At 39.3% G+C, this 27,188-nt stretch overlaps 1 protein-coding gene across 3 annotated transcripts in view; it reads left to right on the forward strand.

The window, feature by feature from the left end:
- zfyve26 (zinc finger FYVE-type containing 26) overlaps nt 1-27,188 on the forward strand; it is a 59,480-nt gene that overhangs the window by 17,529 nt on the left and 14,763 nt on the right. For 2 of the 3 annotated variants that reach the window (XM_008116973.3, XM_062968037.1), the window contains exons 6-32: nt 379-509; nt 1,630-1,794; nt 1,928-2,016; nt 2,356-2,516; nt 3,267-3,476; nt 4,289-4,945; nt 5,723-5,812; nt 7,193-7,264; nt 7,686-7,834; nt 9,462-9,660; nt 10,579-10,842; nt 11,003-11,113; nt 13,382-13,546; nt 14,651-14,893; nt 15,767-15,872; nt 16,896-17,635; nt 18,158-18,354; nt 19,504-19,608; nt 19,936-20,058; nt 20,384-20,560; nt 21,201-21,447; nt 22,359-22,457; nt 23,577-23,734; nt 23,944-24,113; nt 25,252-25,283; nt 25,475-25,626; nt 26,080-26,300. In XM_008116973.3, coding sequence (XP_008115180.1) covers nt 379-509; nt 1,630-1,794; nt 1,928-2,016; nt 2,356-2,516; nt 3,267-3,476; nt 4,289-4,945; nt 5,723-5,812; nt 7,193-7,264; nt 7,686-7,834; nt 9,462-9,660; nt 10,579-10,842; nt 11,003-11,113; nt 13,382-13,546; nt 14,651-14,893; nt 15,767-15,872; nt 16,896-17,635; nt 18,158-18,354; nt 19,504-19,608; nt 19,936-20,058; nt 20,384-20,560; nt 21,201-21,447; nt 22,359-22,457; nt 23,577-23,734; nt 23,944-24,113; nt 25,252-25,283; nt 25,475-25,626; nt 26,080-26,300 — 5,233 coding nt within the window. The remainder of the gene's footprint in view (nt 1-378; nt 510-1,629; nt 1,795-1,927; nt 2,017-2,355; nt 2,517-3,266; nt 3,477-4,288; nt 4,946-5,722; nt 5,813-7,192; nt 7,265-7,685; nt 7,835-9,461; nt 9,661-10,578; nt 10,843-11,002; nt 11,114-13,381; nt 13,547-14,650; nt 14,894-15,766; nt 15,873-16,895; nt 17,636-18,157; nt 18,355-19,503; nt 19,609-19,935; nt 20,059-20,383; nt 20,561-21,200; nt 21,448-22,358; nt 22,458-23,576; nt 23,735-23,943; nt 24,114-25,251; nt 25,284-25,474; nt 25,627-26,079; nt 26,301-27,188) is intronic. The other variant, XM_062968038.1, reaches the window with a different exon arrangement.

The following is a 27,188-nucleotide window of genomic DNA, read 5'->3' on the forward strand; positions in this document are numbered from 1 at the left end:
TACTTGTCTTCTTTGACTGGTGAATTGTATCTTGGGCTACTTGGATAATATATCAAATGGTTGGGAAAAAAAGAAGCAGGTATCTGTTTAAGAAGGATCCTCCCCTCACCTCAGCAACCCACAGAGCTTATGAGTAGGTTGCAATGGTATATTCTATATCAATTTCACTAGTGGAGTGATCATGCAATTGTCATAAGTAGGAAGTTTCACTGTAAATCTTTAATTTGTAGGACCAAGGAATGTTGTGGGGGCCAAGGGAACGTTTTGCTTCTTGCACTTGTGTGATTTTAATCCTCACTTCGGTGAGAGCTTTAATGCTGAATAGGCCCTTTAGGCTTTCGGTATATGCAAATGTCCTATCAATTATATTTATTTCAGGTACATCAGAACAGCTGGATACCGAACGGGCAATGATAGCATTGTTCCTGGATCGTGAGCCGGCTTATTCTTGGAAAGCTGCCTATTTTTACTGTCTTAGCAGCAGCAAGCACTTTTTGGAACAGATTCTGGTAAATCTCCAATGAGATAAAACAATAGTTGAATAGTAAGTTGTGCTGGTCCCAGTGTCTCCAAAATAAGCCAGGACCAAGCCAAGATGCCCCTCTGCCTTAGAAACTGGTGATGTATTCTCCTTCCCATTTCATGTAAAGCAATTTGGTAATATGGTACTCACACAGCTCGGTGAGGCTGTTTTCTAACCCCAGCATTACCAAGGTTCAATCCTCTCGCCCAGTTGCTTTTCTCTCAAATGGCCCTAAACATTTTCTAGCAGCTATCCAGACTCCTTCACCAAGCATTTGTCTCCCTGGAACCTTTTTAAGCCTAGAGGTACTTTTTAAATGGGAAATTATCAAGAAACAACTGGAAATAAGGACAGCACCCCCTTGTATCTGAGAATCAGAGCCATTCCAAGCTGTGTTGTCCAGTAATATTAATGATTTGTTCAATGAATTTCAGTTACTCACCTGGAACAAATAATTAGGAGTGGTACAAATCTGCAAATAGGTGACTGGAACTAGATTGAGGCCTATGAAACAGAAATGTTGTAGTAGCATGCTTAAATCAGCTGTTTTTCAAGGAGACATTCTGTATGATTTAGACCTAGACCCCTTTGTTGGCGGAATGAAAATCATGCATATTTCACATTTAATAAGTCCACACACAGTCTTGCCAGAGAAAAGATATGCCACGCAGATGAACAGTAAATAACAAGAAGTTTACTCTTCAAAATGCAAAGCAACATATATACATTGATATGAGCAGTTGCATTGACTCACACAATGTCCTTTTAAGAGAGATTCAAATAGTCCTTAGATGTCCATGTGTAAAATATCTTCCTCCAGCAGCCCAGGAGCAAAACCTTTCTCTGTAAGCTCTTTTCCAAACCGGGCTCCAGCAGAAACTACAACTGTAGCCAAAACTCCCAGGCGTAGTTAGCTCCCTGGGTGTGGCACAACCAATCAGCTTGGTGCTTTGTATTTTCCTGTTCACACACATACCAACTGATTTTTACATGCTGTAACACCCTTTTCCCAATTTGTCAGCTGCCCCATTTAAGTAGCTTTATCTTAGTAACTCTTCCAAATCTGGAATCCTAGTCTTAAATTTAAAAACTTGTTCTTTCTCTAGGTTACAGCATTATCTTTGATGAAAAGGGAAGAATTCTCCAGCATCAGCCACTTGCTGAGACGGGAATTCAGCCATCTCAGTCGCCTCCTGATATTGCTAGGATGGACTCAGTGTCGCAGCATAGAATCTGCCAAGATGCTGTTGGACACTCTTCACAAATCTCAGGCATGTAAGACCTTTTTTTCATGTGAGGATAGGTGCTTGTTTTTCTAGATGAAAAATTGAGCAGTACATTGGTTGGCTTGTGTTTAATGGCTGGATGTCTATAGTTCATTCTCTACCCATTTCTTTTTAATAGGGTCCCTGCAATGACTCAGCACTGAAAGACTTCTGTGATGGGCTGTGCGCTCAAGTTGAGGTCCTTGAGTGGTGCATTCAACAGAATAGGTAACACAGCATGGGAGTGCCTGGATCAATTATTTTAACAAAGGCTTTTATCTTCCATTTTAGGAAATACTTGTACATAGACATGATCCAGCATGTACTGATTTACTGATTGTTAGTTGTGTGGTGAAAGAAAATATTTCTGGGACTGGCTATTGTCACTAGTTACTTTTGCCCATAATCTACAGATTGCTTACATGGTTCTTGGAAATGTACGTTTAAAAGAACAAAAGATTGTGTTCAGACTAATATGAGTTAGGTTTGGGAATGCTGTGAATCTTTTCTGATAGTAAGCTGATAATATCTTGTTCCCATTGAAAACAGGTTTCCTTTGTTTTGCAGCAATATTGTCCCAGAAAATGTTCTTCTGCAGTACTTGCACAGTTTGGAGAGTCATTCTTCCCTTTACCTTCTCCATCATCTTACCAGCCTCTTGGCCTTGAACGAAGAAGCTGTTATCGAGCTTCTCCAGAAAAATCCAGTTAGGGAAACAGAGTCTAAAGGTAAAAGCTTTTAAGGGGAGTTGATATGATCAAGTATCCTTGCAATGTCTCTGTTGATTGGGGGGCTGGGGGACATACTTCTGTTGATAATGTTAGATTCATAGTTGTTATGTTAAGGGACATAAGAGGTGTTCTCTGCCTGTCTCCTCATAATCCTTTGGGGAAAGTGTGATACATCCTTATCTTCATTTCTGGTAGCTTCACGCATTTGCCAAAAGTCATAATATTTTTCCTAATTCCGTTGTTCAGATTTAGTCTAGCATAATGAAAAGTGTTAAATACGTAGCCAGTGATCATTGATTGAGATATCGAAGCAATTGTGAATAACCGATTTATAGAACAAGCTAGTATTCTGGACTGCAGTACATGGACAAAGTGTCCCTTTTCCCATTCTGGGACTAACAAATCCCATTATTTCAATGCATTTGCTCTAGGTAGAACAAATGTTGAATTAGGTTCAGAAAACTAAATGCTATATACGGGGAAATTCAAAAGTTAAAAATGTTGGTTGACAACCAGTATTTCAATTATGGGTTTGTAACTTAGAGTTAGAGATCCATAACTGTTCTGTATTCAGTAGAACTGTGTAGTCATACTGTAAAACTATATAAATACCACCCTGTCCCATATTAAGACCGCATTTGGGTTCAGGCCTATGCAGAATATCAGATGTAACAGAACTATTTGGAAATCCACCAAACTGTCGTTGTTTCCCTATTTTTAATTTTTTTTTATTATTCTCTTCTTTAGATTCATTGATGCCAGTTTCTAGCCTTTTGAGTCAGCAACGCAACCTAGTTCTTTTCCAGGCATTTTGTGCCATGAAATACGCTATCTATGCACTCTGTGTCAATGCACACAAGGCATCAAATTGCAAAGACTGTGAAAGCTGTTTCATCAGGAATTTCCCAGAAGAGCTGCCTGATCAGGATGAACAAGCACATCATCTTACTCACCCAGGTCTGGTAGTTTGAGCATAGCTTTTCTTTAGTCTTGCACACCTTTTTTTCTTGGTAATTGTATTCCCAACTTTTGATAACCTTGTTGACAATGATCATGGTCTCCTCCAGGTTCTTGCTTGTGGCATTTGATATTTTGGATGTCATGGACTAATATGTTATCAGAAGGGTTGTAGGTTAGTGGTAGAAACAGGCATTTAATCCTTGGCCTCTCCAGATAAAATAAAAAGATTATTTTGTTTGAAACCTGAAGTGTAGGCACCAATCAGTGTAGCACTGTCAGCATATTATGTTATTTACTTCTGATGCACATTTTACATTGAATGTGCAAAGATTAAAGAAAGGCGTTTTTTGAAGCAAAAATTGCATCTAGATCCAATGTAAACATACCTTTAGAAATGAAAGTTATTTTATTATTGCGTCCTTCATATAAAATGGCAAAGATTTGCCTTTTGGGTTTTAAAAATACTTCAGTATTTTAAATATTTTTAAGCCATGGATGTGTGAAAGGCCAACTGTAGGTGGAATTTCTCAGAAATGCGTGTAGGACATAATCAGGAATGGCCCAGGGACAATTTTTTGTCAGGTCAAAATGATTGGCTGTCTAAGGCAGATACAGTTTTGAAATAAGGAGTGAACAAACTGTGTCTCTTGAGATGTTGGACTGCAATTCCATCAGTCCCAGCAAATATAGGGATTGAGAGGAGTTGCAACCCCTACTCCTCATTAAAGGATTTGGCTGTTGAATGACTGTCAGTAGGAGGAAAAACAGTTACATATGTTTTTAAAATTATTTTCTTTCCACAAATGCAGACTATGCAGATACCTTTTCTCAGTATCTTTCCAAGTGCCAGCATTTTTTAAGAACACTACCTCTTCCTCTACGCCTGGAGCTTCTGGAGAACATCTTCTCCTTGCTCTTTGTTTCCTGCAGCGATCTCTGCGATGCTGAGCTCCAAAGGGAAGATAACACAGAAGGGGCTGGTTTTGAGGAAAGGAACTGTGGGGACAGGGAGTCAGAGTGTTGTGCCAGTAGAGATTCCTCCGCTTCAGCAAGTCCACAACATCCTGCAGGGCCTGAAAGGAAACCAAAGGTACATCCTGCCATTACATCCCCACAGCATAATGAGATCCAAAAGCAGCCTGATTTGGAAATGAATGATAGCAACTCTGATTCCTTCAAACGGAGCCACCTGGACTTGAAACATTTCACCCATGATATCTGTGGATTTTTAGTAGATGATGTAGCAATGGAGATTTTTCTCAAAATGCTCCAGGACCATTTAAGAGAAGTGGAAAGTTCTTCTCCATGGGACTCAAAACATGCAGCTCAGGAGGAGCTAGCATTGCTGGATTGTTTGAATTTATCTGTAAATAGAGACGGTTTTGAGTGTCGTGTTCAGCTGTTCTCCAAGTACCTCTCCGAAGCTCAGTGGCGGTACAAAATAGTCCTGAGCAACAGAAACGCAGGTAAGAATTTCTAGGGATTTTACTACTTCAGAAGTTCAATGCCTTGCAAAATACTTTGCTGAAATCTAGATAAATGAAATCTACAACATTACCACCATCTATTAAACGAGAGACCTGATCACAAAAAAATATTAGATTAGTTCTCTTCTACAAAGAATAATCACAGATGGTTTGTGATCACTTTTCTCTGACACATAGCCTACAACACTTGATATTCCTTGGCAATCTCCGATCTAAGTACTAACCATGCTTAGTTTTCAAGCTAAGTTAAGAATCTGCAGGAAATACATAAAGTTATTGTTTATAGAATTAGAGTTCACTGCACTAAGGCAAAGAGTATTTTTACTACCATCTCAACACCCTGGTGGGACACGCTGTGTTGTGGTGCTGAAACCAAAACTAATGTAATGCCACTTCTGACTGATTTCATTTTAGCTGTTTGCCTGCCATTTGTGGAGGGTCAGGTAGGGCTGGTGAAGGAAAACGGTAGTGATGTTGATTTTTTTTTTCTTTATGAAGGGTCATGGGGTTTTCAAGGGTCTTCAGAGGATGCCAAGAGCCACTGAAAGCAGGTTCTGGGATCACTCAATAGCCCATGGACCACCTTATCTCCAAATCTATGTAGAACCTAAGTTTAACTCAGTATGCTGACCTAGAGACTAGTAGGATGGCAGCTTCTTTTTTTTCTTTGATTGGTTTTTCATCATCTTTACTTTCACCAAAAGTGCATTGAAAGGAAAATGATTATAGGTACATAAAGTAATCTTGCTCTTCTAGGCAGTCAGCATGCTTCCATCAGAACACACCGCAATATAACAAGACAACTTGCATTGAAAAAGCACACTCGATCTCAGAGAGACAAATCAGGTAATGGGGAAATCTGAATGTGTGGAAATCTTTCAGTTTTGTCATTCCTCAATCTCTCACCAGCATTCTCTTCCCATCCAATGTGGGTTGCAAGGATCTTCATCTCTACACATGGAAATGTCTGTGTTATTTTGATATCTGCTTTTACTAATGTCCTTAGTTTTTACACAATTTCCCTGTTGATTAAAGTATCTTCAGGTGTATTTTTAAAACAGATATGTGTTATGTACATCTGTACTTTCATTAATAGGCTTGCAAGCCACACATTGGATAAATCAGAATTTTTAAAATAAACAAACATTGTTACAGCAAAACCCTTCCCCCATCTTAGTGAAACTACTTATGACCCCAGTTCTGCCACTGGGTTATGTGGTGCTTTTTTCAGAATTTCATAGCTGGAAGACATTGTGACAAAAAGTGAGGCTGTGATCCATCTCGATCACTAATTGGCTCCTTTCACCAAGGATTTTTAATTACCATTGATAAAGATGCCAGGTGTTCAACATTCAGTACTCATTTTAGACTTGAGACTTATTTCTTCCTGGGGATAAAGTTGCCTTTTAGTACTGTGATCCTAAAAGATAGTCCTAAATCCAGTTTCCAGGTCCAAATAAAATAGACCCGTAGAATAAATTGCTGATTGGTGAATCTCTTCTAGGAGGTACTAGAATTGGATTTCAGCCATGGTGTGATTTCTTGTCCCATCTAGAATGATGAGGAACAGCAATAAACATGTGACAAGATGTTCATACAAAATTACATGGTGATGGTTATGATGATAATAATATTTAAAAAAAATTCTTTATTATTTGTATATACATAATCATAGTTACCATACTTTTTCACTTTTTCATTCCCTTCTCCCTCCCCACTCCCAACCCCCTTCCCTGTTGACTACTTAATCCTTTCCCCCCATTACACGAGGCTTCTTTCCATTCTATCCAATTTTTTTCTTCCAGCTTCCAATAAATGTTATTTATTACCCACCTCTCCCTATGGCTCGATTATACACTGCTCTGTATTGATTAAGATGAAACATGTCTGTGTGCTGTTTTTCATTTACCAACAAAACTGCAACAATAAATTAGTATCTTTTAGGATCACAGTACTAAAAGGCTATTTTACCCCGAGGAAGAAATAAGTCTCAAGTAAAAAATTCTTCATTGGGTTGGCAGTTAAACTGTTCCTTCAGAATATTTTGTTTGAGAATGCCTTGAGTAGACATTTTCAGAAATATTGAAAAATGTCATTTAATGTGAACTCACCCCATTATATAAACCTCCCTGTTGTTCCCATGAAATATAGGATGAAAAGGTATTGATGGCTATAAGTGACTGAAGGGTTTTTCACCAAGTGTGTGTTTCTTTTTCCCCACTTTAGAGTGCAAGGTGGAGGCTTCAAGCCCAATGCCAGAAAGCACAAGCAGTGAATTAAGTATCACCAGTGCATCAGGTATAGAGCATCTTTCTCAGCATGAACCCTTTTCTGCTTTTGTGTTCAGCCCAACAAGAAGACCCATCTTGCGCCTACACTTGTGTATTATGGGTGTTTAAATAGCTTATTTTTAAAAAACTTTCATTTTGCCACTGTAAGTTTTTATTATTTTTAATCATTTTAAGAAATGTTTTAATCATATGGCTTAAAACTTGGTTATTAATATCTTTATTAATCATCAAGCACCCTGAAAGAAACAATACTGAAGCACAGCAAACACATTTAAAACTTTAACAGAACTTTCTGTACGTCATTCAGCTTGCTAATAAATGGCATGATTTGGCAGGAACTACTTTGCTATAAATAGTATGCCCCTCATCAGGAGATTAGTATTGATCCTGATGGTTGTTCAATCTTCTTTCCTTTTTGTTTTTTTCAGAAGAAAGTGCTAGTACACTTTCTGACTGGAGTGATGCCGAATATAGGATAAAACCTCAGCAGAAGTCCCTCATCCCAATGATGCTTTCTCCACCAGAATCTCTTCTTGTTGCCTGTATCTTAAGAGGAAATTATGTAGAAGCCCATCAGGTAACTGCATAGCCACTGCAAGACTTTATAGTAATGGACAGGTTTTATGAACATGAGCCAACAGTGTGATGGGGCAGCAACAAAAAAAGCCAGTGGGATTTTGGCCTGCATAAATAGTATAGTGTCTAGATCCAGGGAAATCTTGCTACCCCTCTATTCTGCCTTGGTCAGGCCACACCTGGAATACTGTGTCCAATTCTGGGCACCGCAATTGAAGGGAGATGTTGACAAGATAAACTGGAATTTGTCCAGAGGAGGGCGACTAAAATGATCAAGGATCTGGAGAACAAGCCCTATGAGGAGCGGCTTAAAGAGCTGGGCATGTTTAGCCTGCAGAAGAGAAGATTGAAAGGAGACATGATGACATGTATAAATTATGTGAGAGGAAGTCTTAGGAAGCAAGCTTGTTTTCTGCTGCCCTGGAGACTAGGATACGGAACAATGGCTTTAAACTACAAGAAAGGAGATTTCACCTGAACATTAGGAAGAACTTCCTCACTGTGAGAGCTGTTTAGCAGTGGAACTCTCTGCCCCAGAGTGTGATGGAGAATCCTTTGGAGGCTTTTAAGCAGAGGTTGGATGGGCATCTGTTGGGGGTGCTTTGAATGCAATTTTCCTGCTTCTTGATAGGGGGGGTTGGACTGGATGGCCCACGAGGTCTCTTCCAACTCTATGATTCTATGATTCTTGGAAGTTACCCTGCTTCCATGCACATGTATTCAGGAAATTACGTAAATTAATTCTCCATGGATCCTAGCTACTCAGTGCTTGTGGTGCATATACATCAGTGGGAATGGTTGATTCTGTGAAAGCAATATCTTGGTTTCTATTTGGCCTTTTCTTGTTATCCCTTCCCACTATTGATGGGTGAACTAAAATAGGGTATGTATGAAATTGAGGGCTTGATCTGCATCTTAAAGACCAAAATGGAGTCTAAGGCATTGATGATATTTTGTACCACTGGCCCAAGGCATAATCCCAAGCTAATACAGAATTAATTTATTAAAGTTGTGTTCAGTAGTTCATGTTAATAAATAATATTTTTCATTGAATTCAGAAATGTTTACATAGCGCATCCACAATTTAAGGTAATCACAGTAGGGTGGGTGAACCTAGGAGAAACAATATCCTCTGGTTCATTGAACTTCCTTGGAACCAACCTTTTGGAAACATGTCTGTATGGCAGACATTTCCAAAGTGTGTGTCTCGGTACATTAGTGTGTCATCTGAAGTGTGTAGGTGTCTCATGTGAATGTAATGAGAAACTGCTGAGTCTATGTGAAGTTTTTTTTTAAAATTATAAATGAAATGTTTTCATTAGCTATGTTGTTTCCCCATATATTGCATTATTAAAATTTATCTGTGTGCCTGTATCCCTTATAAGGGGTTGGTTTAATCTCTGATTTGCTAGTAAGGCCGAATTACTGTGTCTCGAAATGATGCATGTCTAAAAGGTGTGTCAACAACATTAAATGTTTGGAAAGCTCTGCTCTATGGGATTTATCCCCAAAAGCTTTCCAATAGAAGTAAATTCATAATGCTTCTATGTTAACAGAACGTATAAACACACTGGGAAAATATTTCTTACCTAATAAACTTACGACGCTTCTCAATTCCACAATGACAGGTGGCTATTATGTTTGGGCTGGAAAATTCTGCTTCCTATGGAGAGCTAAGTTTTTTTGAACGCTACCAAGAAGTAATCAGGGAGTTGGCAAACGTAGAACATAAGATTGAACATCAGTCCTCAGAGGGATCGGGAAATCTCAAACAGTCTGGCGGTGGCCGCTCAACACTGCAGGCCATTGGGAATGCAGCAGCAGCAGGTAAAAAAACCTGAACATGGATTTTAAATTTTAGATTTTTTTACATATTAAAACATAGTTAAAATGCCACCATAAAAACAGTTGTAACTATATATATGATGTATGTGTGATGGTGACTTAAAAGCTAATTATATTTCAATATTCAGTGAAGCATATTTTGATGTATCCCACAAAGTGAATAGGAAGGAACCAGCATAGAATATAGGCTCAAGAAACATTCATTTCCATGGTTTGCAAATACCTGGCATACCACAACCCATGACATTGATGAGGCACATATTGTGCAGACTTACTATCAATTATTTGACAAAATGAAAATTAAGCCTAAGGATGTCTTCAGGATTGGAATAATCAAAACTGTGTTTTACATTACATTTACATTACACTTAGAGACTTTTAACAAGATTTTAAAGATTTAATACGTTTATAATTATGTAGATTGTGCTATGTATTGTTTATTTAAGTTGTTTTATAACTGAGTTGTTTTGATTTGTTTATATACTGCTGTCAGCACTGAACATTTGCCATTGTTTATTTTATTGTAAACCGCCCTGAATGAATGAAACAAAACTTTATTTATAGTCTGCCCTATCTCTCCCTTTGGAAATATAGGGTGGGCTATAAATAAAATTTTGTTTCATTCATTCATACATTTACATCACATTCTATGTTTATTGTGTTTTAACTTTTGTCTCAGGTATTTTAATATGTGTATGTTTTACTATATGCTTTTATAGTTGCATTTTAACTATGCTTTAATATGTGTGTTTAATTATGTTGTGCCCTGCCTTGAGCTGAAAAGAGGGGCGTATAATTAATTATTATTATTATTATTATTATTATTATTATTATTATTATTATTATTATTATATTTTGGCTCAGATCCTTCATACAAGTTTTATGTCTCATTTTCCCAAGGTATGGTGTTTTACTCCATTTCGGACGTTACTGATAAGCTGCTTGCCCCTTCTGACAGCCCAGTCCCTGTGTTACAAGAGGACTTCTGGGCCAGCAGCCTCCAACTGGAGCAGAGTGACCCACTGTGTAATGTCCTGGAAGGCCTCTGCCCCTCTGCAATGGCCATATTCGATTTAGCTTCTACTCAGTGCCACTTGTGGAAAACCTGCAAATATCTCTTAGAACCTGCAGAGAGACGGTTGCACAACAGCCTCGATGTTAAGGGTAAGTGTCCTCTTATCGTCAGTTACACTGGCTTTTTGAAAAATGTGTGCCGCTGAAAGTATTTTTTAAAATCATGGCAGTTATAGATTTTGCATATAACTGTGTCAGTATGTTTCCTCCCATTTTTAAATCTTCACTTTGTCTTTTCATCCAATAATAGGCCGAAAACATGATTCTGTTCTAAATTGCTCTGATGGGATGAGGGGCTTCCCAGCAGTTCTTCAAGAAATTAGTAAAATTATCAATACTACACAAGGACAACCTAAATCAGGTAACTAGGTTACTTCTTATCATTAGTTCATTTATACCAGTTTCATTGGCACCCAAAAGGGCTGTTTCCATTGTCGGAATATTCGCTCATGGAACTCTCTTCGGAGGAAGATAAATACAATCTCTTTATTGGTCTTTCAAGCAATGGTGCTGACTTTTCTTTTTAGAAATGCTTTCATCCTTTGACCTTGTGTTCTTGCTTTTCTTTTCAGTAGCTGGTTTTCTTTAAGTGATTGTATTCAATGGCTGGAGTCATTGTTTGTAAATCTGCTATTGCTAGTACTGGTCTTCAATATTGTTGAGGATATTTTAAGGAGTGTCTATGAGTATTCCTTATTATCCTTCTTTATGACTGTGTTCTTGCATTATGATTATTACTAGCCAGTACCACCTGTTACGGGTTTGTGAAAAAACAAACTGCGTGCAGTCCTGTCCAGACTTATCCAGCCCTTTTGTGCATCCACAACGAGCAAATACAAGCCAAGAAAATGAGAAAAATCAAACTTTATTCTTAAGTAGCAGAGTCAAGGAGAAAATTAAACAAGCAGCTTCAAAAACACAAAACCTCCAGCTTCAAAATAACTCAGTCCATCTGGAGCAACAAGCTCACATAAAGTTCTTTGCATTAAATTCATGCATCTTTGGAGATTTCTTCTTCAATGGTGCATGGAGACAAGCATAGTAGGCTCTCAGCCAGGAACTTACTCCAAGTAAGTTCTGAAGCAAGTGATTCAGTAAATCCCAAACAGCATTACAAACATTCCCCAAGTTATACCCCATTCAGGGAGTGGTTCAAGCTTGTTATCCTTGATTGTTCTAATTACCCAACTATGAATTGTGATTGACCAGGTATTTTTCACACATACACACAAGTGGCGATCCCACAGAAACTTAGTCAAAATACATGCATATGCAGCAATACCACCTTGGCCTGTTAAGATATGCATTTATTTAAATAGAGAAATTGAACCAAAACCAAAGGTGGATATTTTAATATTACATTGGACACTACAGTTTTACTGAAGCACTTTAGCACAGAAAGTTAATCACTAAGCTGCAATAAATCTTTCCAACCGGAAGGTTGAGAGTTTGAAGCCCGGGTCAGGGTGAGCTCCTGACCTTTAGCCCAGGTTCTGCCTACCTAGCAGTTTGAAAACAAATGTGAGTAGACAAATAGGAACCGCATTAAGGTGGGGAGGTATTTAGGCTCAGAGTTTCAATCAGAAAAAGAGGAAGTTTATGAACAAAGAAAGCTCTTCTTCAGGGAGATGGAGCAACAGCATCCCCTGGTGGCAGGAACCGAGCACAGCCTCCAGAGATGCCAAAAGATGGGAAAGCCTATATATACCTCTATCTGTTGTCTGTCTTATCATTGTTATAATAGACATATATGTGTTCTGTGATCAGTCCCGAGTCCCCTTCAGAATGAGAAGGAGGGAGAGGGAGAGGGAGGGGGGCTAGTAGGGTGTATCTAGATGCTGTTTTAAGTTTTAATATATCAATGGTTTTAAATTGTGTTTATATGTTTATTGTTTCTATTATTTTATGTTTTTTTTTATTTTCTTTGTATAATGAGGCATTGAATTTTTGCCTAAATGTATATTGCATGCCACTCTGAGTCCCCTACGGGGTGAGAAGAGCGGGATAGAAATGAAGATAAAATTAAATTAAAATAAATAGTCTAAATAAATAATAAATAAATAAATATGTGTACAGGCAGTCCCTCAAATGCATACAACTCCTAGTTACAAATGGGGGTAAGACAACAGGAAGTGAGAGGAAACTGACCCCTCGGAAGGGAAATTCAGTCCTGGAAGAGTTATCATGGGGAAAAGATGTCTCCATTGAAGCTTGATTGCCAAACATTGTGAGGTGTGAACCAAATAGACTTCCGACTGTGAGCATGTTGACCCAGCAGTCACTGATGCCTGCCCATTTGGTATAGCTCTAACAGGAAAAACTCTGAGATGATCGTGTATAGGGAGCTTGTGTTTCATATAGAAATATATAGATGTGTTAAAGCAGCCGTTAGAAACAAGAGGGGATTCAAATTGGAGGGGATCAGGAGCTGATAAGTAAACAGTGCAAATAAAGAGGGAGCTGTGTTCTTATTTCCTGCAAGGCAACTGACATAGAATACATTCACTCAATTCAATCCTCTGTATTTAATATGGAAAATACCTCTGCATGTGCTTCTACATACCTATTTAATATTTAAAATGAAACCGAGCTTTGTTATCAATTGATTTTTCATTTTGTTTTCCAACAGAAATATCAGATGAGAAAATAAGTAGTCACTTCCACTGCAGCATTGTGGACCTGCTCCTGTCTTGTTATCCGTTCCTGACTGAGAATTGTATTACTAATCATATTGTTGTGTCACAGCACTTTGACCAAATACTGCAAAAATTGGCACATGTAGAAGATTCTTCAGGTATGTGTGCATGTGTTTTAAGGAGTCATTTTTTTCCCTTGGCTGCACCATATTTTTTAACTTAGAAATTTCTCATTGCACAATTACCGTGTTTCTCCGAAAATAAGACAGTGTCTTATATTAATTTTTGCTCCCAAAGATGCACTAGGTCTTATTTTCAGGGGATGTCTTATTTTTCCATGAAGAAAAATTCACATTTATTGTTGAACAAAAAAAATGAACATTTATTATATACTGTACAGTAATTGTCATCACAAACCAGCATAACCAGACAAACTGTGAATACTATCAAGAATTTCTTGTTACTACCAATATTTCCATGTACAACACTCTATGGTACGTACATTTACCGATCCTGTATGCTCTGGTGTTCTGTTTGGTGGGCATGCTTCCAAACAAAACCTTTGCTAGGTCTTACTTTCAGGGGAGGCCTTATATGTAGCAATTCAGCAAAACCTCTACTAGGTCTTATTTTCTGGGGATGTCTTATTTTAGGGGAAACAGGGTATAAAAAAGTTATCTTTCTCTCCAATTTTTAAAGAAATTCCTCCAATATTAGCTAATTTATAAGGGATATTTCAAAGAAAATGATTTCATCATTTCGTATTTGATATAAATATATATTTAACAATGAAAAACTTCTTTGTACACTGTTTGGAGTGCTTTTTACCAATGTATGTTGACTTTATAACAGGGAAACCCACTCTGCTACAGTTTTTAGCGGTTGTTTTTTGTAATCTCTTGTTCTTGAGCTAATTTGATTTGAAGTCCAGATGCAGATTTCAAATGTTTGCATTTCCTTGTTAAACAAATTGCTCCTTTTTAATACAATTTAAATTGTTGAATTCAACATGCAGGGTTGTTGTTTACAGAGTTCCAATCATATTAGTGCAAACTAATTGATAAACAGATTGCTATATGCACTACATGCTTGTGGGTATAAATTCTTTGAAATTTCTCCCATTGCTGAAAGTGGTTTGAACCCTTTTTTTCTGTTTTCCTACATATTAGTCTTGCCTATTTGAAGGGAAGGATATATTTTGTGATTGAAAATGAGATGATAAAGCATTTTATATCTAATCCATATTATATTTATCATAATAGATTCCAAAGGGAACCTCCTTGCCTCTTTGATGGAACAGGCTTCTTTGAAACATGCAGAAATAGAGGCACATCCAGTTTGCAATCAGATCAAACTTTTGCTAAGAACTCTAGACCAATATTCTCAGACTATGCAAGAAGGTCATACACAAGACAGTCATCTGCAGAATATCTATGTGCAAAAGTTTTTTCATTATATGAATAAGCTGGCTACTATTGTCCTCCGAAGCCTCAATCCAGAACTAGGTGAGTGATTGTACATTACTAGAAAAAATAATGATCCAGGTTTTAACTCAGTAGCCAACAGTCTTTATAGCAGGCATGAGAAAATGTTTTTGCTTTGGGGCCGCATTGCGTGTCCGGCCAGAAGGGCCGGGCCAGTAGGGAGGATGGCCAAGCACACACTGGGTGGAGCAGGCCCAGGAGGGGGAGGGCCCTGGAGGGTCAGGGCCAGGAGTGGGCAGAGCAGGGCCCGGCTCATCTTCAGGTTGTCCTCCCAACATGAGGACAGGGCTGCTCTCCTTATGCCGAGAGGCGGGAGGAAGGGGGGACACATGACAACTACCTTGATCCTCCTCCCCTGATCCTCCTCCCTCGATCCTCCTCCCTCGATCCTCAGGTTGTCCTCTTGGCATTATGCCAGGAGGAGGGTGAAGCAGACAGTGGCTGAGAGTACTCCAGTGGGCTCTCAGCTGCTGCATGCCTTCCTCGAGCCATCCTCTTGGCATAAGGGTGGGGCAGGCTGCCATGTTCTTATGCCAAGAGGACAGGGAAAATGAGGAGGGCCTGAGGTAAGCGCCCAGGGGGCCGCATACGGCCCCCGGGCCTTAGTTTGCTCATGCCTGCTTTATAATGAAGGAAACAAAACAAAATTGATAATAAGAAAACTAGTATTTCATGTACATTTGTGGATAACCTTTCCCATCACTATATCAGATTAATTAGTTGTTTGCAACAATGTTTCACTAAAATATAGCAAATGAAGTTGTAATCTGCAGTAAAAATGACTTCTTAAAGGAGTTCACAGCAAGGTAACAGTCTTACTGCACAGCATGAGATTTAGAAGATGTCTTTCAAGGCATACGAGAAATGATTTCCCACCGATATCTTTTGTTCCAGATCAATCTGTAGAAGTGCAAGTGGGAAACCCTTTTATATTACTACAACAGAGCCCTTCTCATTTGCTTTCGCAGCTTTTGTTTGAAAAGCAGGTTGCTCCTGACAGGTGAGTCACTTTCGGACATGAATGCAGTACCAGTTGATTATTTATTTATTCATTCAGTATCAATATAATGCTCCACTTTTCTTCCATCTTGGACACAAAGCAGTACTTGGAATATGGCACTTGGAAGCATGATATTTCATTTCATTCTGTTTCAAATTGTACATAAAGTGCTTCTTAAGAAATAATTCCCACGACTAGTACAGTATTTTCTGAAGCAGCAACATACAAATACGATGGTGTAGTTTAGCTCAGTTTTCTCTTATATTGAAGAATGGAGTTTTCATCTGGCAATCAAATGTTAGAACATGATTTTTAATGAAATCTCAAGCAATAAAACATCTTGTACATCTTCCTGCATGTGCTGGGAATCTGGATTTTATGACTACAATCTTTTACGGATGCTAGCATTGCAATACAAACTAAATTATATGCAAATCAGCTATTTTAGATTGGAAGAGTGAATGGATAATTACAGGAAATGCCCAGACTGATCTTGGAAATACGTATTTTTATATATGGTTAACACTAGAGCTAAGTTACTTATTCAGCAAATAAAATTATGGAGTCTTCCATTATTCTAAAGTTTTATTTGCTTGATCAGTTATGGAGATGCATTTATAATTTTTACATAAATTCAAGTGTATTAATTCTATTTTATACTCTGGTTTCTCTTCAGATTGTATACATCTTTTGCCTTTTACAACTGTTATGCTTCTGCTTGTCCTCTAACAGTGTAATATGTAAGAATGGATTGACAACCGTCATATAAAATAATTGGCTATTTAATATAACAGGGCTTATTCACTCACTATTTATAAGACATTTGATGGTATATCTGAAAATATAAAGTTTGAATGTGATATTCACATTCAGCAAACCCAACAAACAAATGTGCTCATCACAGAGCCTAGAATTTCTTGTCTATCTTGTTGATTCAGTTGGAAAACATGGATTATCTGCCATAAATGAGAAACGCTCATATGAGGCCTGATTTATGACCTGTTTTACTTTTTAATCCTGTAGATTGTCTTTGCTGCTGGCCAATGAAGAACTGAACTTAAATGTGCAGCAAGTGATCATTAACTGTTGCTGTAAGTCACTGCCTCTCTGTAGCACTTGGCAAAGCAGCCAGACTACGTCCCTTGTGACCAATATTAGCAGTCTAGCACATTTGCATGCGTATCATTGTCTCCCTGATGTTGAGATACCAGTCCATCATCCAGCCATGGACCCTGAGGATCCTGACACTCATCCCCCTTCCGCTCTGAGTGAACAGAACCAGCACATGCTCACAGCTTCTACCCTCAATTTCCTGAAGTCTCAGTCAAAACTAACTGCTGTCATGGCTTGCTTGAGTGTATCAAAGGTCCAGCGAGTTTCCAAACAGAGCTTGTCATGGATGGAGTTTCGAGGCAAGCGGGAAGTTCCGCTGTCTGTTGATCAGATTACCAAGGAATGTGAAGCCCTATTAAAAGAGTTCCCACTTCTGGAGGCCTTTTTGCTTACTATGTATGAACCCCTGCAGGCCTCTCAAGATGAGGGGAACAGCTTGGCTAGCGGGCTTTGTGGCAAGTCTTGTATATCGTTGCTTTTCCTGGGATTGCACTCTGATGTGGCCATTGAGGCCCTGATGGAGACCTTTGAGGAAGCGCTCACAGCAGGGGATTGGCCCAGAGCCCTGAAGGTCTTGGATCTCTACAGTCAGGATATGGAAGAGCTAATCTCTGTGCGGGATGCTGTCCTGAGTTGTGCCGCTGCTGAAGGTAAACAGAAAATAGTTTTTATTTATAGGTGATACCTTGGAGGGTGGCCTAAATTTGATCCTGGCCCAAAAGCAGTCTTCTGAATTCTTAATACAGGCAGTACCCAAGTTACAAATATTTGACTTACAAACAACCCATAGTTAAGAACAGGGGTGAGACAACAGGAAGTGAGAGAAATCTACCCCCAGGAAGGAAGATGTAGTCCTGAAAAGATTTATCATAGGAAAAAGGTGCCTCAACTGAAGCTTTATCACCAATCCTTGTTTCTACAACAAGCCAATTTTTTTAAACTCCAATTATCACAGGGACAGGGGCACAGACAGCAACAAACACTGCAGGGGTGCTATCCAAAGCTTATATATGTCTGAAGTTACACTTAAACATGGACCTATTCCGAGTTACAAACAAATTCGACTTAAGAATAAACCTACAGAACCCATCTTGTTCGTAACTTGGCGACTGCCTGTAGTGTGGTTGCCATGTTCTTCTGCATCATCTGTGGGTTGTGTTTCATTTTTTTAGGTAAGGAAAGTTGGAAATATCTGTTCCCAATTAGAGATGCCATGCTGAGGAGCAGGTTAGCCCTTCGCTTTTTGGATCAGTGGCCACTGGAGGCTTGTCTGGAGATCTTAGCCTATTGCTCCTGTGACCCTGAGGTGTCTGAAGAACTGAGATCTGATCTACGAAGCAAAACAAGAGAGCTTCAGGTTTATCAAAAGGTAGACAGTCCGTTTAATTAAGGACCATGGCTAATAGCTGCAAGATATTGCTGAATGTGGAAATGATACTCTCTATGGCTCAGTACTGCTTTGGTTTTGAGAATTACTGAAATGTCCTGATCTTGTACTTTTGGCTCCATTTGTAAAATGACAGTGGAAACAGTTGTGGCAAAAACGGAGTTGATCATGTTTCTACACTTTATAGATTTAGCAGTTTGAAGCCTTTGATAGAATAGGTAGGGGAAAATAATTACCTAGAAGTACATTCCATTGTGATCAGAACTACTGTATAAGCATGTTCAGAATAATTTGCTTTAGAAGCTTAAAAGGATCTGGATTGTACATCTCTAGCTATAACTGTATATTGTTTCTACTCAGTATTGTTGTTTTTGGAAGAAGAATAGCACCTTAAAGTATGCCACATGGCAGCTCCTTTTTTGAGGAGCTGCTGTCCCCAAGCATCACTATCAGGAACTTACCTGAGAGGTACGCAGAAACCACTGAAGCACAATGCCTCTGATTCTTTAAACCCTTCAGGTGCTCCAGGAGGATATTGTGGTTGATGGTATTGAATGTCTCTGAGAGGTTCAAAAGCATTAGCAGGACACATTCCCACCCCCACTGCCAATGTGATGATAGCAATCTCAACTCCTATTCTTCTATACAACTGGTTGAAAGTGTATACCATCCAAGACTGTTTGGGGCTATAAGGGCATTCTTTAGAAGCCTATTTACATAACCCTTAGCTGATAATAAGTTTATGGTTGACAAGTAAATGCAAAGTTGAGAGGAGACATGACATGCCTGTGGGGACAGTTACACTAGAGTTATGTCTTATATTCTTTTCTCTTTCCCCTCTTTTGCAAACATTGTGTGTACATTCTTAACTTCTCTTTGACAGACATAGTTAATGTGTCCATTCTTATTTAAGTGGGAACTACTCTCTTTTCCTTGTGTTCTAAAATGATATTGTACATTGATAAGGGTACATAAAAAAACACAACTTTTATTGCTCTATTAGGAGCTGCTCACTTACAATTCAAAATAAATTCCTCAAATGGTCAGTTCAGTTGTTCTCCTTGCTCCTTTAAACAAAGAAACAGAAATATGTAAGTAATTATTCATCTGCATTTGCTTTTATTTAATCAGATTCTAAGTCTGCAAGATGTCACAATGTGGCAAGACTGGCAGGACCTGAAAAAAACCTGTACGGATGATCCCCAAACTATTATAGCAATGATTCTAGAGGCAAAGGTAGGACATGAGCTTTTGAATCACTATTTTACTTTTTCAGCGTTTACTATTCAAGTACAAAACTTAATAGAATACTTTTGAGGCTCCACCCCATCTTTCTCCACAATGGGTTAACAGCTGCTTCTGAAGAGCTTGCAATTCTTGTCCATATATTTTCTTGAATGAGAAACAAATTGTGTCCCTTTGGGTTCATTCTGTGTCCAGTAGAAATATTTTCGTCCTCTGGATAAATGGGTCAATCTTGTGTAATGTTTCTTTCTTTTAACTTTTTCCAAGTTATAGTATTTTGAGTGACAATAATAGGAAAGGTTATTGTCTCTGCCCTAGGATTATGAATTATGTGAAGAATGGGGTGGCTTATATCCTGTTCCACGGGACAATTTGATCAGCCTTCACCAAGAGCATCTCCTTCACTTGTTAGAGATGGGAGACATGGAAAAGGCTTTGCAGGTAACTGTTTTGTATTTTTGATGCTTTCTGTCTCCAAAATCATTTTAAGATGGAAGATAACTTAAGTAAAACCCCTTACACTTAATGGTGCATGCTGATAGGAAGAAAGGAACCACCAGGACAACTGGAAGGTCCCCACAAGTGATGTTGGCAGCAGTGGGATAAATGAAAGTCCTCACTTTTGGTCGTAGAGGTGAAATAAATTCTCAGTCTCACAGACAATGAGACTTTTCACCGAGTGTGTGTAGTGGAAGAAGTGGATCCAGACAACAAAAATGTTTAGCTACAGTTGAATAAAGTATATGTGTGTTTACTTTATTTGTAGCTCTTGCAAAGGATAGAGGATCCAGACATTCAACTTGTCATAAGTGAACAGTGTCTTGACAAACATCCCAGCTTGGCAGCTTCTCATTTCCTTGCAGATTATCTCACAACATACTTCTACAAGCACTTAACAGTTATGCGCCATAATGAAATTCAGGCCCTTTATATGGGGTCAAAGGTAAGCAGAAGCTATTCAGTTCTGAAGATTGTGTTACAAGACTATTGTACTCAGCAGGCCCGGCCCAACACGGCACGCTGGCCACGCCCCCGTGTTGGGCGCCACCTTCCCAGGGGCGCTATTGAGCCCCTGGGAGGCGGGGCCACACCTGGCGGAGGCGGGGCCATGTGATGCGGAGGCGTGGCCAGGTCTGGCCCCGCCTCCCGTGGGGCACGCCATGGCGCAGCCAGGCCAGGGCGCACCCCGTGGGAGGTGGGACCGGCCACGCCTCCCACGGCGCGCGCCCGCTGCAACGGAAGTCCTTTCAGGCTGCGGCCTGGAAGAACTCCTGCCGCAGCTTGGCTGCGCCAGGACACGCCCCACGGGAGGCGGGGCAACGTCTGGCCCCGCCTCCCACGCCGCGCACCCTGGCCCCGCCTCCCACGCCGCCCGCGCGGGAGGCGGGGGTAGGGCGCGGGAGGTGGGGCCAGTCCTGGCCCCGCCTCCTGCAGCGCAGGGGAGGGGGCGCAAAAAATATTTGCGTACCCCTTTGAATTTCCTCGGGCCGGTCCTGGTACTCAGCTATGGCATTTTAAGATCTTTTTTGTTTCAGATAATAACACTTAATTTCTAAAAATGTACTTGCTTTTCCATTTTCAAGGTATTACTAACTCTTCCTGAGCCTTACCGAGGTAGCTACTCCCACCTGTCCTGCAAGCCGCTGCTCATGCTGGAACAGCTCTTGATGAACATGAAAGTGGATTGGGCAGCTGTGGCTGTACAGACCCTGCACCAGCTCTTGGTGGGGCAAGAGATTGGTTTCACCATTGAAGATATTGATGCTTTGCTCTCCAAATATGCTGGGAAAGCCCTTGATTTTCCTTTCTCATTAAAAGAGAAGAGATCAGGTGACTGCATTTTGGGAGTCTCCAGGCAACAAAGGTGTTTTGTGTGCTTTTTAGCCAAATGGCACAGATTCTCAGAATAGAGGCGAGATTGGGAATGTAGACGTGTGCTTCTACTTACACATGCTTATATGTTACAGGTTGGGCAGCTGCAATAGGTGTGGAGCTAGTTTTTGCCACTATATTACCTATGGCTGCCCTTCTTCACTGTAATTTAAGTGGCTGGAAATCTACCTTCAATGCACTTTCAGATTTTTGGCCAGTTTCTGATACTGTAATATTTGGGGGATTGATTTCGTTTAATGCAGAGGGCAATTGGTAGAATTTTGTGTAATTTTCTGGGTTTTTCTTTTTTAAGTGGGGAGGTTGAAACTTGCAGAAAAGAAGTGGGGTGTAATGGAGCTCCAAGTTATAATTTCCTCACCACAAACCACAAGAACCTGGGTGGCATCTCATGACTTGACTTAGAAGTGCTTCTCTTATTTTCATTCTCACCAAGTAGTGTTAATAATATTGTTAAATTCTCCTGTTTTCGTTAATAGCAAAAGTACCTGCATTCAAAAGTAAAGATACAATAAACCAAAAAGCTTAATTTTGATTGATTTTAATTTTGATTGATTAGCTTAATTTTGTAAATCTATCTTCTGTATATTTAAAAAAAGGGAGAACACAGTTAAAAATATAGGAAAAGCAGTGTTAAAGGCTAAGCATACTTAAAATTTTAAGTACCAGTCTTACTATACTACTTGGATGCAAAGTGTGAAACTTAATCTTGGTGTGCATGCTGGCAAGTTAATAAACTCCTTATGGGCAAAGCTGTACAAAAGTTAGAGTTGTTTGCATTGCAATAATTTTCATCTGTGTCAGAAAAAATAGGTAACCAATACCTTAACTGCCCCTTTTCCCTATTTTAGATTCTATGATTCAGATTCCAGAGAGTCTGTACCGAGGATCGGAGTCTGATACTTTGTCCAAATCAGAATCAACAGATCAATTTCCAGCTAGTTTTCCTGGTGAGAGAAAAAAGGTCTTATGTCCAGTTAGAATGTCCAGGCTTTATACTTCTACTTTATGTTAACTCTCTCTGCAATGGTGAAAACAATGCATTTTTGTATTTTGCTTACTACAAAGTGAGTGTACAAAGAATGTGATTGGGAGCTTCTGTTGCCAAGGGTGATACAAATTTGAAAGGTCAGCTGATCAATGATTACATATCCAAATTGCTTTACTAATATGATTGTATTAGATTTATTGCTTGAGTACTCTTCTCTCTGTGCTTACTTGTTAACTGTGGTGCTTTTCTCCTGGTATTGGATGCTATTCAAGTTTTCATACAGATCTGACTCCTATTCTAGTTTCAAATAAACTGGACCTTTTCAATCAATTGGATTATAAGTAACTTAACATTCAACAATTGATTAAATAGATCTGCTTTAGTTGTGTCTGTCTACTGATAGAATTCAGGCCTTGCTTTATAGTTCTTCCTTCCTTTATGATAAACAGCACTCAAGACATCAAATTTTAAAAACAAAATATAATATAGCTAACATAACAATTGGTAAAATATTTATTATTATTATTTATCACACCGAATTGGAAAATATCGTAGATAATCACACCAAATTGAAAATGTTTAACCTATATGCTACTTTAGTTAGTATGTTTTAGTTATGCTAAGAACACTTGTTATTCCCACTCCCCCCAAATTCCTGGGATACGCAGAAGAACTAAGATAAAGGTAAATGTTTTCCTCTGACATTAAGTCGTGTCCGACTCTGGGATATGGTGTGCATATCCATTTCTAAGCCAAAGAGCCGGTGTTGTCCTTAGACACCTCCAAGATTGTGTGGACAGCATGACTTCATGGAGCGCCGTTACACGAAAGAACCACTTAGTATTGGTTAATCCACTTAATTGGACAGAAAAGCATAGAGTGGGTTTGTGCTTTGCAGTCTCTCCCACTAAGATCCCATAGTGGATGTTAAAAGCCCTGACATTTGGGAACAGAGTATTGTAGATGGCCATACTGAATACTGTCTGTGATTTGGAAAACATAAATCTAATGTTTTCTAATGAGTTAGCAATAATTCCATCCTCCATTATCTTTGTCTTTCCATTTTTTTATTATTAAGATACAAACCAGTCTTCCAGCCCAGGAGAAAGAAACCATCAGCAGACTGTCTCCCCTCAGGAGTTTGTGCCACCCGATAAGCCCCCTCCAAAACAGCAGTGGATTCCAGATGAGACTGAAGACACATGCATGGTTTGCCGAACTGAACGTTTTTCTATGGTAAGAGGAAACAGGAACAGCATCTGGGATATGACAGGCTCTTGAATAAATATTTGTTCAGTGGCTCATGGATAACTTTTGTCAGTCATGTCTTTGAACAAAAAAATGCACAATTGAAGTTTCTTGAATTGTCTAAATGGCAATTACTGTACCGAAATATTGTTTACTATTGTTTACTGTTGGTTACTACTTTCTCCTCTGTCTTTCAGTTCAATAGACGGCATCACTGCAGACGTTGCGGGAGGCTGGTGTGTAGTTCCTGTTCTACCCACAAAATGGTGGTGGAAACTTGCAGAGAAAATCCAGCTCGTGTGTGTGACCAGTGCTATGCTTACGGCAACAAGGAATGTCCAGCCCTCTTGCCCGATGATAACAAAATGTGTGTAGATAGTCTCCCTGGTTTTTTTTTTTAATGTATCTGGAGTGGTGCCCTTGGAAACATTATATGAACAGCCTCAATTAAAATAATGTTGTTTTCACTTAGTCGATCCTTTGAGAACTCAGTTTCTAATCAGTAGAATTAATGCAGTTTGATATCACTTTAACTGCCAAGACTCATTGTTATGCAATGAGTTGTAGTTTTTCAAGGGTTTTAGCTTTTTTGCCAAAGTATGATGGTACCACACCAAACTACAAATCCCAGGCTTCCATAGCATTGACCCCTTGCAGTTAAACTGATATCACACTGCAGTAGCATCAGGGGCACTGAGACTCTCTTCTGTGTTCTATTCTAGACCTTAAAGGGGATAGCCAGTGTCTAGAAATGTATTTCCAAAATAGTTTTGGCATCTTGGATAGCTTCCTTTAAAGTCTGATATGAAATTTGAAGTGGATTCACTGCACCACTGACATGGAAGTGTTTATCTGCCCCAACATGAATGGCTAAAGCCACATCTAGTCTGAAGCACTTTGTAAAAAGTAATTTTTTTTAAAAAAAAAGGCCATTGATAATTGGGCAAGATGTGCCTTTTCTGGAAGAAGGCTGCAAAGCCTAGATACCACCTGTGAAAGGGATCTCTTCTTGACCAATGACTAAAGTGATAAGAAGAACTTTCAAAGATTTTTTCAATAGGCAGGAAGGTGTGTGTGTGTGTGTGTGTGTGTGTGTGTGTGTGAGAGAGAGAGAGAGAGAGAGAGAGAGAGAGAGAGAGAGAGAGAGAGAGAGAGAACTGCATAGAGGAGCTTCTAGAACTGAGCAAAAAAGGATTACAGCTGTCTTTGTGCAGTGACCGTAGATATAAAGTCAGTATAAACTGGGCAATAGTATGAGTCAATGGATTTTACTAGCCTGTCCGCAAGCAAGTTCTTAATGCTTTGCTACTGATTTTTCATTTAGAATTCTAGCTTAAGTTGTGGAGTCAGTGAGGGGAGTATTGTATTCTATATGCCAGTATTTGCAGCTAAGAATAGTTGCTGGCTTTTATTTACAAATATGAAAATGCTTGCAGTAGCAAATGATTATAAATGAACTTCAGCAGTTTAGAATGAGTATAAAGCATTCTTTTCTTTTCTTACAGTTCAAAAGAGGAGGCTCCAGATCAAGAGGAAGGTGAGGAGAACCTTGTTTTGTTGGCATGTAATAGGGCTGAGCTCCCAAATTTCTAATTCTTTTTATGTGTTTGTGAGCAGCATAGAAAAAATATCTCAAAAGACCAACAAGTATTTATTGATTTCTTGGTCCTTTTATCCTAGAGTAATTTTTGAAATGTGGCTTCTTGTTGTGAATTTTTCATAACTTAGATTGCCTGTCTACAACAGCAGCAGCCTCTGATAATGAATGCTCAGATTTCTATGGAGTGGTCCAAATACCAAGGATGGCAGAACTTGAGTGGCTTCTCTCATTGAGGGATGAAGAGAATGAAATTGTGTGTGGCGAGTTTTATTATGAGCAAGTAAGTTCATGTTATTAATATTTTGTACATTCCCACTACTTTATGGCACTGTAAGAGAAGCAGAAGGAGGAGTGAGGATATGGGGTAGAAGGGAAAAATAGAAGATCTTATGAAAGGAAATACCAGGAGGAGAGGACTGTGAAGAGGTCCTTGTGATGTTCTTTAACTGGGAGCCATTGGATTTAGTGGTACTCCCTCTTTACCACACAGAATGATATCTGTCTTTGCATGTCTTTTCATCATAGTCTGATCAGATGGCATGTAAAGCTGTTAACGGTCACTCAATGTCTGTGCATGAGTGAAGTGAGAAAGTTTTCAGTCCTGCCTCTTTTGTTTATTTTAGGAAAGAATATTGTTCTGTGATTGTCTTGTGCTTCTTTTCTTGACTTAGGTTGGCTGTTTCAGTGGAATCATTATCATATTTGCCTTTGTTTTACCTCCTTCCTTTTCTAGGCTCCCAGTGCATCCTTATGTATTGCCATCTTCAATCTGCACTCAGACAGCATAGTCTGTGGCCACAAATTGATAGAGCACTGCTGCAAACTGTCCCGAGGCCTGACAAACCCTGAAGTGGATGCTGGTCTTCTCACTGATGTCATGAAACAGCTGCTTTTTAGTGCCAAAATGATGTTTGTAAAAGCTGGTAGGAGCCAGGATTTAGCTCTTTGTGACAGGTACATTGACAGTCGTCTCCCCTGTGATGTCTTTCCCTCAGCCTTCCCCAGCCTGGTATCTTCCAGAAGATGCCATCAGCCATGGGGTCTAGGGAATATTGGGATCAGTTAGTTGCCAAGTGCATTTGAAGGGCTCCAGGTTAGGAAAACTTGTGATATACAACATCCATACTGATCCTGTTCATTTGTGTATTGTTAATAACTGCATAAGATGTGCCATGGTGGGTGGCTATGCCATGTCCAGTCCTTTCAGAATAGTGCATTTCTTTTGCAACTGAGATCCATCTCATTTCTTTTTTGTGCCACAACTGTACACAATCTCAACATGTTAGAGGTTTGCATGGAAGTGGCCTTGATTTGTGTATTATGGCTTATGCAGACTGTTTATGCAGATGATCTTGTGATAATTGGACACAATGAAGGCAAAACAAGGTGTTTTGAGTCATGTTCTGGATTTTATAGTGAATTGTGATAAAACTTGACTGACTATGGCTGCAGAAGAAGAAAATGAATTAACTACTATTTTCTATTTTAAAGTTGAAAAAGGAGGATTAAATAGCTGAGAGTTACAAAGAACAGTAGTCTTCAAAGAATAGGAGGAAATTATGAAAAGTCTTAAAAGAAATTAAAACAGACTTAGGGCCCATCTACATGGGCAGCTGCATCCAGGACTATCCAGTCCACCCCCCCCCCCCCTTGCCATGCAGGAAAAGCACAATCAGAGCACCCCCAAAAATGGCCATCCAGCCTCTGTTTAAAAGCTTTCAAAGAAGGTGTCTGCAATACACTCCAAGGCAGAAAGTTCCAGCACTGAACAGCTCTTATGCACAGGAAGTTCTTCCTAATGTTCAGATGAAATCTCCTTTCCTGTAATTTGTACCCATTGTT

Source organism: Anolis carolinensis, chromosome 1 (genome assembly GCF_035594765.1).
Source record: "Anolis carolinensis isolate JA03-04 chromosome 1, rAnoCar3.1.pri, whole genome shotgun sequence".
In the NCBI taxonomy this organism is placed as follows: Eukaryota; Metazoa; Chordata; class Lepidosauria; order Squamata; family Dactyloidae; genus Anolis; species Anolis carolinensis.